Source organism: Poeciliopsis prolifica, unplaced genomic scaffold (genome assembly GCF_027474105.1).
Source record: "Poeciliopsis prolifica strain line A6 unplaced genomic scaffold, Auburn_PproV2 SCAFFOLD017, whole genome shotgun sequence".
NCBI classification, from domain to species: domain Eukaryota; kingdom Metazoa; phylum Chordata; class Actinopteri; order Cyprinodontiformes; family Poeciliidae; genus Poeciliopsis; species Poeciliopsis prolifica.
The window spans coordinates 3,504,355-3,521,614 of record NW_026562392.1 but is presented as its reverse complement, the minus strand read 5'-3'; the positions used below and the strand labels follow the sequence as shown (position 1 = coordinate 3,521,614).

At 40.7% G+C, this 17,260-nt stretch overlaps 1 protein-coding gene across 1 annotated transcript in view; it reads right to left on the bottom strand.

Annotated features, from left to right (window-relative positions):
• Positions 1-17,260, bottom strand: part of LOC129367733 (furin-like protease kpc-1) — a 190,075-nt gene that overhangs the window by 58,707 nt on the left and 114,108 nt on the right. Inside the window, exon 13 of the mRNA XM_055042373.1 lies at positions 9,366-9,479. Within this exon, the coding sequence (XP_054898348.1) occupies positions 9,366-9,479 (114 nt within the window). The remainder of the gene's footprint in view (positions 1-9,365; positions 9,480-17,260) is intronic.

Genomic DNA, 17,260 nt, shown 5'->3' with positions numbered 1-17,260 from the left:
CACGGTGACTGCAATTTGCAGAAGTTTTGGAGGAAGTAAGTTTTCACTGCCTTTCAACGGGATGCACAGCCCTTTGACATGTCCACATCTCATCACAGTGTCACCACTCACTTGGGTGTTTCCTATTATAATTCTTCACAAATGTTCTCAACCTAAAGTCCATACTTTGATTAGGCCACTCCAAAACCTTAATTTTATTTAACCTAGCTACTTTCTCTATGACGTTTTTTTTTCTTCCAGAAATCTTGTGTTGTTTTATCTAGACAAACATGCCTGTGTTGTTACTGAGATCTTTTAGCCTACTTCATGTTGTCAGAAAGGTTATATTTAAGTAATTTCTTCATTCTTCAAGTATCTTACCAAAATTTGCAATCCTTTTATGATTGTGAGATTACTTTTAAACATGGATGCAGGTTGGTTTGGGTAGTTTGGACCTCTCAGGAAATTAACTCCTAATCTGAAAACTGGATTTTGTTATTATTTTGTCTTTGTTTGATGATGTAAGATGAAAGAAGAACTGAAAGGCTTTTTTAAAGGGGCTGTACCATATTACATTCTTGTAGCACACTCAAGAAACTGTGTTACCTTCAGTAGTCATAAAAGTGCTACATATGTGAAAATACAGTTAGGGCCAGAAATATTTTCAGAAATACAATTTTATATAGTATGGGCTGAAAGTGCACACTCCCAGCTGCAATATGAGAGTTTCCACATCCAAATCGGAGAAAGGATTTAGGAATCATAGCTCTGTAATGCAGAGCCTCCTCTTTTTCAAGGGACCAAAAGTAATTGGACAATGGACTCTAAAGGCTGCAAGTAACTCAAAAGGCCTTTCCCTCGTTAACCTGTAATCAAGTAAGTAGTTAAAAGGTCTGGGGTTGTTTCCAGGGTGTGGTTTTGCATTTGGAAGCTGTTGCTGTGACCAGACAACATGCGGTCAAAGGAGCTCTCAATTGAGGTGAAGCAGAACATCCTGAGGCTGAAAAAAAGGAAAATCCATCAGAGAGATAGCAGACATGCTTGGAGTAGCAAAATCAACAGTCTGGTACATTCTGAGGAAAAAGGAATTGACTGGTGAGCTTGGGAACTCAAAAAGGCCTGGGCGTCCACTGAAGACAACAGTGGTGGATGATCGCCGCATACTTTCTTTGGTGAAGAAGAACCCGTTCACAACATCAACTGAGGTCCAGAACACTCTCAGAGAAGTAGGTGTATCTGTCTCTAAGTCAACAGTAAAGAGAAGACTCCATGAAAGCAAATACAAAGGGTTCACATGTAGATGCAAACCATTCATCAATTCCAAAAATAGACAGGCCAGAGTTAAATTTGCCCAAAAAAACCTCAAGAAGCCAGCCCAGTTCTGGAAAAGTATTCTATGGACAGATGAGACAAAGATCAACCTGTACCAGAATGATGGGAAGAAAAAAGTTTGGAGAAGAAAGGGAACGGCACATGATCCAAGGCACACCACATCCTCTGTAAAACATGGTGGAGGCAACATGATGGCATGGGCATGCATGGCTTTCAATGGCACTGGGTCACTTGTGTTTATTGATGACATAACAGCAGACAAGAGTAGCCGGATGAATTCTGAAGTGTACCGGGATATACTGTCAGCCCAGATTCAGCCAAATGCTGCAAAGTTGATCGGACGGCGCTTCACAGTACAGATGGATAATGACCCCAAGCATACAGCCAAAGCTACCCAGGAGTTCATGAGAGCAAAAAGGTGGAATATTCTGCAATGGCCAAGTCAATCACCAGATCTTAACCCAATTGAGCATGCATTTCACTTGCTCAAATCCAGACTTCAGACGGAAAGACCCACTAACAAGCAAGACCTGAAGGCTGTGGCTGTAAAGGCCTGGGAAAGCATTAAGAAGGAGGAAACCCAGCGTTTGGTGATGTCCATGGGTTCCAGACTTAAGGCAGTGATTGCCTCCAAAGGATTCGCAACAAAATATTGAGAAAAAACTTTTTTGTTTGGGTTATGTTTATATGTCCAATTACTTTTGAGCTCCTAAAATGTGGAGTGTTTGTAAACAAATGTGTACAATTCCTACATTTTCTATCAGATATTTTTGTTCAACCCTTTAAATTAAACGTTACAATCTGCACTTGAATTCTGTTGTAGAGGTTTCATTTCAAATCCAATGCGGTGGCATGCAGAGCCCAACTCACGAAAATTGTGTTACTGTCCAAATATTTCTGGCCCTAACTGTATGCCTTAAAATAAATTTAACTTTATTTTAACTTGGGCCTTTGTCTCTAAAAAATCCTGAAATGCCACTTTTCAGGAAGTCAGCAGAACTTCGTCCCGCAAAACTGTTTCACTTTGGCATTTAATGACAGATACTAAAAGTGCTAAAAACAAGTTATTTAAAATTCTGATCGAATAAATGGGTCCCTAACATTATATTCAGGGAACATCAGTGCTCTGAGATGTGATTTCAGTTCTCCTTGAAGAGAGAGAGAAAAACCAAAACTAAAAAAACCTGAAAGAAATCTGGTCGAGGCAAATTCTTCTTCACAAAACTGTAACTGTACTGTATTACTTGGTTTTAGTGCAGATGTCTGTGTTTTTTTTTTCTTCAAAGAGAGTCAGTATGTTGATGTCTATTTTTCTTTCTCCTGTCCTCTGCTCATGGCAGCTCTTTTATTCCCGGAGTGCTCCGTCACCCATGTCGCCGGGGGGACAAGGAGAACGCGACGTTTTTCCCTAGATCAAAAATTTACGAGCAATTAAAAGACGGCCGATGCCCAGCATCCATCAGCCCAGTGCGCAGCTACCGGGCTGCGTGAGGAGAGGAGGTGCGGCGGGGAGGGAGGGAGGCGGGGAGTCGCAGTAAACCACAGGCTATATACTTTTATATCTGTTATCCCTCCGAAGAGGGAAGGTTATGGCAAAATGATGTTTTACTGTGCCTGGTTTCCGGCCCGATGTAGATGTCATTCACGGAGCGCAGTCGGTGGGGGTCGGGCGGGCGCGGAGGGAGCAATACGAGCATGAAAGTGAGTGTTTTGTTAAAGTTGGAAGAGTTAATAATGCGCGCCGCGGGCCTCGCAAACAAAAAGAATAACAGTATCTGTTGATCTGGTTCATCAGTTACTGAGAGAAGAGTGACCTAATTACTGTGTTGTTTATTACAGCACAGCTCTGATTTATGCTCCTCTGTGCTGTTGACTTCAACACTGAGTCGTCCTCTTCAATAATTGCAGCAAGAGGGGTTTTTTCTACATATATATAAATATATATTATATTTGAACACATAGACAGACAGATCCAGAGCAACACACACACACACAAAAACGCAGAAACTCTCATACATCAAGGCAGTCGCTCCTTCACTTTTCCTGGCTCCTTGCGACAGCCCCCAGACTCATTTGCATCCTTAATTGTGTTGTAATGTACTTTTAATTTGAAAATGGAGGCAATTAATTATTTTGATATGGAACAAATTGCAGCAAATGTAAACATTCTAATAGTCCTTTGTGAGCTTAGTATCATTTTTCAAAAGATGGATTGAATCTTATCTCATTTTTTAATGCCATGGCACCCCCTCTTACCCCCGAACCCCCCAAATAAAGTACGATTTCGACATCATGCATTCTGCTTGATTTCCACTTTGTTTTCTCGCCGAGGCCAGCGTCTCTTTGATCCAGCGCTCCTCCACTGTTATTTTCTATCCAAATCTCCCACAGGAGAATCGCTGTAGTTTCACCTGTGCTATCAAAAGAGATTAAACAAAATTAAGCTTGTTTTGGATGTTCTGCTTCTTCTCCAAGCCCCCAACACCAACCAGACTCTGATTTTTCTTTTATTCTTTTGTTTTTTTATATACATATATTTTTTTACTCCTGAGTAAGAGGAGCTTGGAGCAGAGATATGAATCACAGATTAATTTCTTTTCCAGTGCTGAACGTGTGATCAATAGGTGTGTTCAACAAATACTGAGCGACTTTCTGCGTGGTGGGAGGGTGGGTGTATGTGGGGGTGGAGGGACGTGTTTTGGGGAAAGGGGGCTTAAAAAAAAAAAGAAAAAAAAAAGAAAAACTAGCACTTTCACTCCTTCAAGTTGATGAACTCACAACAGAAAGGAACAGAATGAATGTGTGTGATTTCCCCCCCTTTCTTTCACCCTGCTCTATCACCTTTCCTCTCAGGCCTGTTCTCTCTCAAACTTTTCTTCCCGCCTGTGTCTCAGCCTCTCACCCGACATCACCCCTCACTCCTCTCTCTTACCCTCTGCCCCCGCCATCTTTTTTTTTTCGTGACTCTCCCAAGGGACCCTGGAGCCGGCTGACATCACAGTCGGCCCGGGCGACGGCCTATAAATTATGAGTGACAACTCTTTGGACCAATAAAGGCACCGCTATATTTCATGCACAGTAAATCTGATGGCAGATTGCTGTGGCGTGTGGCGGCTGACGTGTTTATTGTCGACGTGGCGACGGTAGCGTTGGGTGGAAGGGTTGGAGGGGGTGTTAGGGGGCGGGGGGAGGTCGCTCCACGACATTGTTGAGTTTTTTTGTAAAGCTCCCAGTCTATATGGAGGTCAGACAGATTGGAACGCTGGGATGCGGGCGACCAATTCCTTCCATTCGGCAAGCCTCGCAAATCCGCAAACACACACACTCACATCATCTTTAAGGAAGGCTGTTTTTTTTTATTTTCTGAAGCTTTTGCAAAGCCATGCAGTCACTGCTTCCAGTGCAACCATCTGTCCCCAATCCGCACATGCTCGCAATAAAATGTTTAAGGTCGCAGACGCTGCGGCTCCGTGACTTTCTGATCGGAAGAGGGAATTAATGACTTCCGAACGACGACGCTTCCGACTCACTGGAGTTTCTGCACTTTGAATGAATCCAGTGTCTGTCCTGCTCACCTCCAGCATAAAAACGAGTGGTCGTAAACCAAAGTGAGTTGACAGATTAATACGTAGATGCAACGGGGAGAGTGCAGAGATCTCACGATTTTAAATTGCTCCAGTTGTCTTGTCCAAAATACGACCTGTTGTTACCGTCTCTCACTAGCTGCCAGGTCCTCACACAGGGGTCACTCCCAGGTGCGATCAGAGCCACTTCCACCACCTCTGGGCTGCTTACAAACTGCACACAGCCAAAACCAGCTGTAAATTCTTAAACAGCCCAACTTTAATAATTGATTGGTTTTATTAGTTAGTCTTAACCAATAAAGGCTAACAGAGCGCCATTTGTGCATAAATTGCAGAAAGGTTTCTATTCTGCTCAGACAGTTTTTATTTATTTTTTTTATACTTCCATCTTAAACCCAATAAAATCAAACCGCTTGTCTCTGAATTTCCTGAACTGCAGTCCCTTCGCGTTAGACATCTTTTCTAATGTATAGCAACAATCACACTAAGTGACCTGGCGCTGATTGCACTGCAGTCAACCCATTCTCACCCATGCAATAAACAATTCCTTATAATTATCATTTAAATGGACGCTAAAGCATGATCAGGGCATTACAAGTCCTCTGCCACGGCCCCCTAAATGGACAGATTTCAGCAGACGCTCGCTGCTGTGATCGGCATCATTATATTTTAATTAATCCATTCTTCTCACAGCAACACAGTAATTACAATCTATTTTATGACACTGCATGCTGAGCAAGAGGAGATGGAGGGGAGAAATAAGGCATGGAGAGAACATAAGGTTTGAAAAGAGGAAGGTGGGGAAAGGAAAGGAAAGGAGAGGCGATGGCGGTCGGAGGTGAAGAAAGGGAGATAGCGGATAAAATAAAAGACACCCCAAACACCATGATGGATGACCGATGTATCATTGCCCTTGTGGACACTGTAAAAGCATTTATTCAGTGGCTCACTCACTCTGCATACGGTGTGAGGGAGACAGTACGCGCTACTTCTCTAAATCCTTACAGGTACACTGAAGCATGCTGGGAGTGTGATAACAGCATCTGAATATCACAAGATCCTCTGTCGTGTCATGAAACAGACTGTGGGATTAGGAGGTTCAACTGCTTTAGTTCAGCTTTTTTATATATATATTAAGCAGCTACACAATGGAGCCTGTCGTGTGTTTCTGTGCGCTTGAGGTTACATTAAAATACAAGCCAACCCAGATAGAGACCAGATGATCTTCAAACCCTGGAATTAAAAACAAGGATTTACTATCTTGTTTTCTTTTCATCATGACTGCACCCAACTCGCCTCATTCCGACAGCAAAATATGGAAAATCATCAATTTTATACCGAACAAGAAAAAAAAAAGTTACTTTCCACAAAAATGCAATGTAAACAATATAATCTGAACGGATGAGCTGACGTACGATCAAAAAGCTTACGCGAAGCTGAAATCGTTCCAAGGATTAAATATAAAAGCGAAAGTGAGTGAAAGTTTCACTCAAATCTTGGTGAAGAAGATTAAATCTAAGCAGAACTAATAGCTACCACTGGTCGGCCAGACGTTCAAAAGCCTTTCAAACCAAAGATGAGGTGAACAATACACACTTAAAGAGAGAGCAATACTTAGAAAAGCAAGACGGCTGCAGAAATCCTTCATTCACTGTTTATTTTCCGGCATGTTTTCTCGTGTACAAACGGTTCCCATGGAATCTCCATGCAAAAAGGAAACTGAGACCTGGATTCAAACCCAGAATCTGTTGTTGCTGCAAGGCATCAGCGCAACCAACAACCACTGCTAAATGAGAAAAATTTCTTAAATGATAAAAATGGTTAAAAAATGAATTGGTTCCAGCAAAAAATGGCTTTTAGAAGCTATACTATATAAAGTCAGGGGGAATCTAGAGCTCTAATGAATTTAAAGTAACATATTTTATAAAACAGTTCTCAGTTTTTATACAAAAGTCATTAAAAGTAAACAAGCATTTCTTAAAAATAAAGGAATAATTAAAAAGTGTTAAAGATTCAACATTAAAATAGTTGAAACAACAAAAATTGTGTGTAGGTCAAAAAATTTATAGAAAATCATGTGCAGCTCTCGCTAGCATAAATGTTTTTTCCTTAATTAATGACGTACATTTTTTTCTTATGATCAAGAAAACATTTTCCCATTGACCGCTGTTATAAAATATACATTAAAGGAACCGTTAATAGGCTCACAAATTCTAAAAATTAATAAATAAATCTTCAAAATATCCTTCACAACATTTTCCTACTTTCATGTGTGAAATTTTATCCATAGAAGTAATTATTTTTGTATGACTTTGTGTGCATTTTGTCCCACTCAAAGCTAAAAAAAACAACAACAAAAAAAACAAACACCCAGCGGTCCCCTGTGGTTTCAGGCAGAGAAAATAAAATAAATAAATAAATAATAAAATGTCTGACTCCTGTGCCAAGCCAGCAATTTTCATTTAATGACTGGGCAGCATGTTTGAGTCTGGTTTCCAGTTATCAATACATCCAAGGGCAGAAGTTTGCTCAGGAGAAGCCTCTGGAAGCCGGCCAATCAGAGCAGCAGCATGGGCTGGATGGGAAGGGGAGCCGTAATGAGTCTCAAACAGAGGCTGCACAGTCGAGCACCAGCCAGCAGCTTGTAAAACGTAGGCAGACGGGTCCTTTTACAGAGAATACTGCAGATATGCTGTAATTTGCGAATATTAAATAAATGCACTACTAATGAAAACCACAGATTTCACTAAATGGAAACTCCTTGTCAAAATTGGTTACGGAATGAACACGTCTACATAAAAAAAAATGTTAAAATTTTTTTGAAAGCAGCTTTTTGCTTTTAAACAGCAGATCAGTTGAAACAGGAAGTGAAGCGAAGCATTAAAGAGCGGACACAGCGAACTGCTGAATGAAGAGCCGCAGGTGACAGGATGCTCACGTCTCAGCAAGGCAACCGGCTCCATTTGCTCTGCCCTGCTGATGCACACACACTCATACACGCACGCCGCCGATGTGTGAAGTCCAGATCAGGGTTGCTCACAGAATCATGAGAAACGGCCTGCAGCCAACGACCGCTTCGTGAGAAGTTTGTTTCTCCACCTGAATAATTCGGTGACCTTTAATTCGAAGCGGGGTTATCTGCAAGCAGTCCTGTAAAGTAGCATTGAAAATGCATTTAGGCATCATGTAGAGATGATGACAGTAATTTTTGAATCTGTTCCCCGCTTCATGCAGCTTCCTACATGTTTTCTGTAGATGTATTTCTAGTGAACAAAGAATTGTGCAAACTGAGATTACGAACATAAATTTGCTTAATAAAAACACACAAATTTTGGACATTTTGATACGTTTTTGAGGTAAAATGAGGTTGTTTTTCAGCTACATTAAAATACATGCATTTCGCAAAACGTAAAAAACTTTTTCCGCATCACATGAATCACATGACCCACATCTGTTACTACTGCGGAAACGATGAAGAAGACGACAGGAAGAGTTTGGAGGATGACACCGCGGCATGCTTTCCAATGACTTATTGTTTTTAATGAGTAATAGTGAGTAATTTTAATTGCGTTTCTTTTTTAATAGGAACATCGAAATTGCTAAATAGTGTTTTTTAAAAAATATATATATATTAGCGGAATGATGCCTTTCCAATAGTCAAGAATCTGAAGAAATTCCAAAAGACTTAAACATTGACAGTTCACCGACAGCAATGCAAATAGTGAGCGATCTCTGACATTACTTTTATACCTTTTATTTAGTTTAAGTGAATTAGGCTACTAACCTCTCTGGCTAAACTGTACTTTTCTAAGTGTCACGATGGATGTTTTCTAAATCACCAAACAAATAGAAAAACAATATTATCTGAACGTTAATTGTACTTACTGACTTGAGGAATGGAAAATGACAGAACGGGACAATTTGTGGAGAACACGTAAAGTCATGAATGGTAAAAGAAAAGAGGCACAAGCCCTGCTACTTACACAATAAACACAAGAGACTGCTGTATGTTTCGTCAATGTGTGTGTTTTATGTTGTGTCAAAAATCTAATTGTAATTATAATCAAACAGTCATGTGCCTAAAGATTTCCACGCCTACTTATCAATCCATAAAATACATTAAAAAAATAAAATAAAATAAAAAAACAAACACACAAAAGAAAGTAAACCCTGATGGTATCCGTTTTGGGAAGGTCTTTCCACCCTTGATGCTTTTCAACCAAAGTATTGCCTGGATGTCCAGTGGAAGATAAATGCTACACAATATTCAAATTTTTCTCACAAATAAAAATCTAAAAGGTGTGACGTGCATTTTTATTGTGCCCCTCTACACTCTGGCACCCCTAAATAAAACTGATTGCAACCGGACTTCTAAATCTAAAAGTCTGGTTGCCCACATGTGTGTGATTTAATGTCAGCACAGGTAAACCTGGATAACTCCTAGTTGTGCGTGTGGTGTTATTACAATACCTGTGGTGAACATGGTATCCTGCTGCGTTGATGGTCCAGCCCGGCTCTTCGGGGTCGGGGATCTTCGCCGTCATGGCGATCAGATGCTGAACGTCCCTCCACGTCATCAACGGACTAATGCAAGGAGACATAGCAAGAGGAAAACATCAAACACGTTGGTTTCTCTAAACCGCAATTGCACAAAGGGAAACACTTCAACTCTGTGTGATTCCATAAAGGGGAAACTTACAGGGAACCACAAGCAGGTTTCTGTGGATGGACGCTGAAGGACCGCTTTACAGGACTTAAAGCACAATTCATCAGACACTCACACGCAGAGCTCACACTCTATAACCGCAAAGGTTTATTTGACGCGTAAGCTGCTGCGAAGAGTCACGACCGTACCTTTAAAAGCAGGTCCTCCATACATAGAAAAGGCCCTCTTTACGTTAATTCTACATTTACGATAATGGTGTCACTAAAAGCTGTGAATCCAACAAAAAAATAAATAAATTTGATTCTTAACAAAAGAGTCCAGAGAGCCAAATGCAGCAAAAGTCCTCTTTTTAATCCCAGGCAGGGGAATTCTAATAGAGCCGACTCAAGTGTCATGTCAAGCAATATACTAATGGAATCCAATTAAGACCTTTAAACTGCGCAGAGAGCTGGAGGATATTAGCTCAGTTTTCTATAACAAAAGACCAAAGGGTCGTCAAAGAGGGCTTTTTTTTCCCTCCAGTGTATAAAAAGCATAAAAGAAATTGGGGTTTTTCTCCTTTATCCACTCATTATTGTTCTCTAAGAAAATGATTTGAATGGAGTGAAGGAAAAGTGTTCAGCTGCCGACTCTAAGAAGCATTTTTATTTATTTTTTCTGAGGAGAAATGCCACTGATCTCTGCCTCAACGTGTGTACACAGACACCATGTTTTTAGCACAGTGGAGACGAGGAAGACTCTTCGAGCAGTACAACACAGTTACACCTAACTTATTCTATTATTAATGTCATAACTTCATTCAGCGTCATGTTCAACGCCGATGAAGTTTGACATTTTGTCATAGATGCTTTACTTGGATCACCCAAGTAGGGCATAATAGTGAAGGGGAAGAACATGTTGTGCAAGGAATTAAAAGAAATAACTGAGGCTGCAAAAAAAACGAACTATGATTTTATAGATTGAATGAAGGAGCCATAAATTTGTGTTCAGGTAGATTTAATTTGGAAAACCAGGCTTTACTGTAATTACAGCTGAACACCTTTTTCAGTAGATCTACCAGCGTTTTTCCAGCCAGACTCTGTGTGAACATCAACTTTCAAGTCTGGACATCAATTTCCAGTTTGATTTAAGTCTGTGCTTTGACTAGGAATCACAGTTCCTTTACATCAGGATTAAAAAGCCACATATTTAGAGTTGCTTTTTGAACCTCAATAAATGGAATATTAACTAACATATTTGATGTGAATCAATGATTTGAATGATGGGACTTGACAAAATGTCACGTCTGTTATTGCTTTTCACAACTGTTGATGATTGACGTGTTTATTATGTTTTTTACGTTTTCACAATGTAAAGCACTCTGATCTGCCGTCTTGCTGAAACATGCTTTTCAATTAAACCTGAGTGACTGACTGACTTTTGCCTTCCAGTGAAATTCTACTTAATTCTCATCTCCCTTCAGTTCTTGAGATGGAATTTCTCACATTGAGCTCGATTCCTCTGGTGGAATTTCAACTGGCTCAATCAGCAAACACAAGGAAGAGTTGTGATGTCGACTGTGACCCTGTTTTACAATCGTAGTCAGCCTGTAGTTTTATCAATGGCAGCGGAGGAAAATAAAGCCGTTCAGTCTGTGTTGGCAACGCTTCCAAATATTGATCCAAAGTCACTTCATTGCTGGAAAAGATCTCTTTCTGCTCAGCACTTCTCTCTTTGCAGTGGAGGATGGTTGTTTGCAGCGCACAAATTTTCCAGTAGGCTTCGTCGCGTCGCTCCTGTCATGGTCGAGCTGGAGAACTACATTCCAGAATCAGATCTAAATGTTTAAAACTTCAACAGAGTCCATCATTTCTCAACAGTTGAAGGTAAAACCTTGCTGTACAAAGCAACAAATCTCTATACCAGAGGTTTGTAGTTTTTGTTTTAGCTACAAAGCAAAGCTAGCTTGGTCTGCGCCGTTGCGTTGTAGCTCTGGCTGCTTGTTTAAGGGTCTTGTTCTGAGGTCAACACAGAATCTTCTCTTTTGCAGCCTTTTCCTCAAGGCTTGTTCAGTATTAAGTACTATCAATCTTCCCATTGGTCTTTTTTTCCTTCTCTGAAGGGGAAAAAATTATCCCACAACACGATTCAAGCTGGAAATCATGATCATTTTTACAGTAAGAATAAAAAAACAAAACCAATACATCATTTTTCTTTTCCCTCCCCATCTTACCCCCCAAAAAATACACCAATGAAAATACACTAAAGTATGTGAGAAAATGTGGAAAAGTTGAAGTGGCAGGAATGATTTTTAAAGCCAAAAAGTAACATATGCAACTTCCTCTACATATGCGCTCGTTCACAGTTTTTGCTCAGTGGCAAAACTTTCTAATCAGATGTGGAGAAAAGACCTTGTCAAAAGAACGAAATAACAAGTACGCTCTTCATTATTCTGTTAGACATTTCCGAACGTACCAGGCGCAGACATAAACGCAGATTCCATTCACGTATTTGGAGAAAGAGAGAAAAAAAAAAACCAAGCAGAACAAAAGTGAGGAGAGAAGCTTTCATTAGGAGAATAAAACAAAACCCCAGCAAGAAGCAAGAACAGGCAACTAAAACAACACGATAGGAATAATACCAGTAACACTAATAATAGATGGATGGAACAAAACAAAACACAAAGCACAAACAATTATTTTAAGCTTTGATTTCAAAGGGATCGTAGAGTGCGCGTGTGTGTGAGGGGGGAATATGCTTTGTACTTTTGAACCGTTGCTGCTCGCCACGCGCGGCGTGTTGTATATTAGCGGCGAGCAGCGTGATTCTGTTGTGTGCACTCCCCCACCTCCATCGTAAGCAGCAGCACCACCATCACCCCTCTGGTGGAATCAGAGAAAGCCCCGCGGCCCCGGCTGGTTTGCATAAAGCAAATAAAATTAAATTTGCTTTGCTAAATCAAAGCATGTATGGTATTCCGAGCTGCTCTCTCTGGGACAAATTACTTCAAACGGCCTCCTTTGTATCATAACAGAATTAGAAAAAAATAAATAAATAAATAAAAATAAAAAATCAGCCCAATCAGTGGCACTCCAAAACCCTCGACTCAGGAATTAATTATTGAACCGAGGGCTTTTCTCTCTCCTGGCAGTCAGTGACACAGATCTATTTATTTTGGAGAAGTCGTTTTGCTCTTAAAAGCACACTGTTGGCTGAGACCGTAGCTTTCCGACTCGCTCGCTCAGAGTTCTCTCTCCTCTTTGCAGCACAACCCCTGAAGGAACATGTGAATAGGTTCAGACCGCAAAATTAATCTGAAAACTCCACAACCAGCATTTACCGGAGTGCTGGTTAAACAGAAGAATTACTTCTGCTGTAATGGACTCTGGTTGAACTGAACCATTAGCGGAGTTTTTCTTTTCTCTTCACAAAAGGTCCTCGCTTGGCAAAAAACACTGGAGAGAGACAAAAGGATTTATGGCTTTAATTATTTACTGCCGTTGATGTGACTCCAGAACTCAACTTTGATTACTTGTGGCGTCTTATTAGAATATAAAAACACATAAACAACTGATGTGTTTGTGTAGAAACATTTCTGTCTTTTTAAAGAAAAGTCATTCACAATATACAGCGCTGGGAAAAAGCATTTTCCTTGTCAAAGATTTGGGGGAGATTTATAAGACATCTTGGACCGGTCGCCAGGCCAACACAGACCAGCTTCACATTCAGTTTTTATAGATGCAAATGTAAAGTAAGCAAAGTGTCTGTTTGACGCAGCGTTGGGTGCAATTATGTCATCACTGAGTTCTTGCTGCAACATTTGAATCAAGGCGATACTGAAGTGGTAGCAGTGATGCACATGGGAGTTTCACATGGTGTTTCACACCTGCAGTGAAATTTGTTGACACGTCTAAAAAAACAAAAAAAAAAAAGAATGTCAGGAATTCAAATTGTGTATGCTACAATGTGAAATGAGTAGAAAGGCACCGGCAGATATGTTCTTATCGTCTAATGCTATAGAAGAGGAAAGGTGATACACAACGTGATGATGGCGTTGGAAAAATCCAGTGGTCAGATGAAAGTTTGCCAAGAGAACATAGACAAAGACCATTAAATCTGGAATTATGTTTTTTGGACGGTAAGAAAAACTAGAATCTGCTTCTTTCTCAACTGATTTTCATGACATACTTCCAGGCACTAATTATCTCATTCTGTCAAAGTGCTTTAAATACCGCAAAAACAATTGAAAACATGCAAACAAACAAATAAAAACCAAACCGCAACAGCAATGAATAGACGATGAAGCTGGCTGATCAATGGGTTGTAAAAATTGAAGGCAACCACCTCTGAGCCTCCTGCAGACCTTTGCAGTCATCTTCCCCTCGATAAGGCTCACAAAGCACTACAGCAGCCGTCACAGTGAGCACACAACTGTTTACAAATCCCCAGTTAACAGGATCAGGCCTCATTGACTGGGCCACTCCGATGTGTCTGATGTAATCTATTAGCCGTATGATAGTCAGTGTCTCAGTTAAATCGATAAACCGGGGTCTCCATATTGCTCCACTGTGAACTGTTACTCCACTTTAGCCCCGTTGAAAAATGCAGCACTACAAAGAAGCTGCGTGTGTGCATGCGGAATACCGTCTTACTTCAAATTGTGTACATGTAATGCATGTGCATTTGTTTTTTTATGCATTAGGAATAAAAACATATTTAAAATGGCTGTTAAATCTTCAGATAATAAATAAATGGTGCACATGTCCGTGTGTTGAGTAACTCAGTTGACATGTGTAATAACTACACACCCAGTCTAGTCACTTGTATTACTGTACAGTGAAACCGGTCCAGTGCACCAAACGTGTTTATTATTGCCACTTGTCATCCATAGCACGTCTAAAAGCGCATGTATGGGCAATGTGTGCACACTGCGGGTTTGTGTGAGGGAGTGTGTCTGTAGCTGGTATAACTGGGTTTCCAATTAAGTTGAACCAGAGGCTGGATCAATGCGAGTCCTCTGTGTACAGGAATGAACAGCCCCTGGGCCCTCAGAGCATGCCCACGAATAATTTATCACTCACAGTGGGCCCAGGCAGCGAAGAAGAGGAGGGAGGAGGAAGAGGACTGGCATGAGGAGAAGGAGGCAGAGAGCAGGAGGACAAAGTGTCCAGCCGAGGGGAAGAAAATGTCAAATGTGGACAATGGAGAAGATGGGGGAGAGGAGGGGATGAAGGGTAGGGACTAAACAGAGAGAGAGAGAGAGAGAGATCAGGGCCCAGAGGAAAACACTGTCAGCTCTCGATCATTTAGATGCCCGACTCTCCACGTCCCACCCCCATAAACAACCACTGAAAATGAAATTCTGGTGACAGCCAAAGCCCCATTATTCTCTCCAGTTTGTTCGCAGTGCTGTCCATGAATGTGTTCAAACCGATGTGATAATGAATGGAGCCCACATACTTGAGAAGTAAATCGGAGTTATTGCCATAGTGAATGAAATATTTACTCTGTTATCAAAGGGGAAACTTTGAATATTTCGTGCAGAAACAGCCACGACATTTTCCCTCAAGTTGAGCGCCAAGTGACTGCTGAGCATCTCGCCTCTGTGTAAACTTGACGACGCCGTGGACTTGGGTTTAATTGTATGGATGCTAACAAACATTTTGCATCAGAAAAACCTGGACCAGCACAGACTGTAATGGTGTCAAATCTGTGTAAAACAACCACATCGTCCACAACAAATGGCAGAATCGGTCACTAAGCAGGAAGAGTTATGATAGGTCCAGCTGAACCATCAATACAAGCAGTAAACCTGATCCAAAGTAGGTTACAAAGAGTAAGACACACTGCAGCAAGTTAACAAGGAACTATTTAGAACACGGCTTCTGATTCAATTATGCACAAATTATAACAGTAACGCCACAGCTGAGTTTATAGACTTTGCAGATTTATTAATGTACATTTCTCTGGATGTCTGGATTTATGACTGTAATGCTGGTGCGTCAAATAAGTTGAGGTGACACGAGAGCAATGTGCGGTTTAAAGCAGCAATATGAAACTTTCACAAGAATGTGTTTTTTTCCATATTTGTTCAAACTGTCGCCATGTCACGGCAGAATGGCATGCGACAGATAGAAAAAAATAATACATTGAGCTCATCCGTTTAGATTTTTAGCTTTTGAAGTCATGCGTTCCTTGTGTTGCTGGTCTTTTACATCACATCCCCAAACTGCAATTCAAAAATATCAATGTTTTTTTTTTGCAAGACACTGCGTTCCTGAGCAAAGCTACGAGCACACAGGCATCAGATGCTGTCCGATTCAGCGTCTCCACCCCCCGTCGAGTGTCACAGTCCCCAGTTTGTCTCGATCAATCTCCCAGTAGCAAGGCATGGACAGGCAACATGCTCCATGTGGTTCTGTAATCTTCTCTTAATGTGCTGCACTCTAAGCCTAAATGAACCCACTTGGAGTGACTGTGAGCAGACTGAGATTCCTCCCATGTTATCTGAACAAGTGTTACTAATGGCTCCATCAATTAAGCGAAGTCCAATAACTGCATGCCTGCAGTCTCCTTTAAACACACTACACCAATTTAGCCCTGATTTCTGTCGTTAATGAGCGCACATGTGAGTGCGGGCGGGGGACATGTGTACGTTTGCACGATCTTGAGACCACAGGCCGTCTGGATCTGCACGTGTGTGTCTGTTGGTATAGATCGACGTGTGAAAGCGTCTCTGAAAAAAAAAAAAACTGCATGGGCCGGCGTGTATGACTTATGAAAGTGCTTGGCGCACACCGACAGTTCTGGTTCTGCAAGAGCTTAATCTGTTGAATGTGCATGTTTCCCTCTCTGCAAAACAAGCAGTGCTCAATTTGCATCTATATAAAGCGAGGGAAACACAAAAACAGAGCAGATAAATCTCTCAGACTGTTTAAGTCTTATGCAGAGTATGTCAAGAGCCATTGGATAAATTGTATTGCTTTTGTTTATGCATGCCTCTGCTGTGCGTCTGCACGCATTATTTGATAGCCACTCTTCCTGATGTGGCTGAAGAAATTTAGCTGCTTATAGTAACGGTTTTACATACAAAGAGCCTTTGGATGTACCTTAACTCTGGTAACAAATAGAACGGACCGGGCATCCGGAGGGATTCATTTCGAGCCCGATTAAAGGCGTTTTCATGTAAATTCATGCACGTGTTGGTCGGCATGTCGAAATGGTAAAGGTTTATGACGCAGGTGAAAGCATCAGATTGAAGATCTTTTTTTTTTACTACAATAAACATGAAACATAAAGAGGAACAAATTTTACCAATGTTTCAATTCACATTTTTAGAGGTGTGCAGTAAAAGTATTAAAAAGTACTTTCAATAGTCTACTTTAACCACATGAAGCTGAATATCTTCAAAAACAGCTACATTTTTATTTTTATTTTGGCCTTTCATCTACACAAGAGCACTTTAATACCACAAAAAAAATTACTTATGAAATACTCTATTTAATACTCTAAGAGTATTTCGACCAATACATTTGTCCAGACAAATGAACTTTCTGGCACCATGTTTAATTCCTAACAGGAACTGATTGTTTTGACGCATTCTGATTGGCTGACATAGGTCTGAGCTTTAGCTTTGTTCTAAAATAAGCAACCATCTATGGTAAAATAAATAAATAAAACAATTCATGGAACTAAAATTTCAAACTTGATATCATCACTC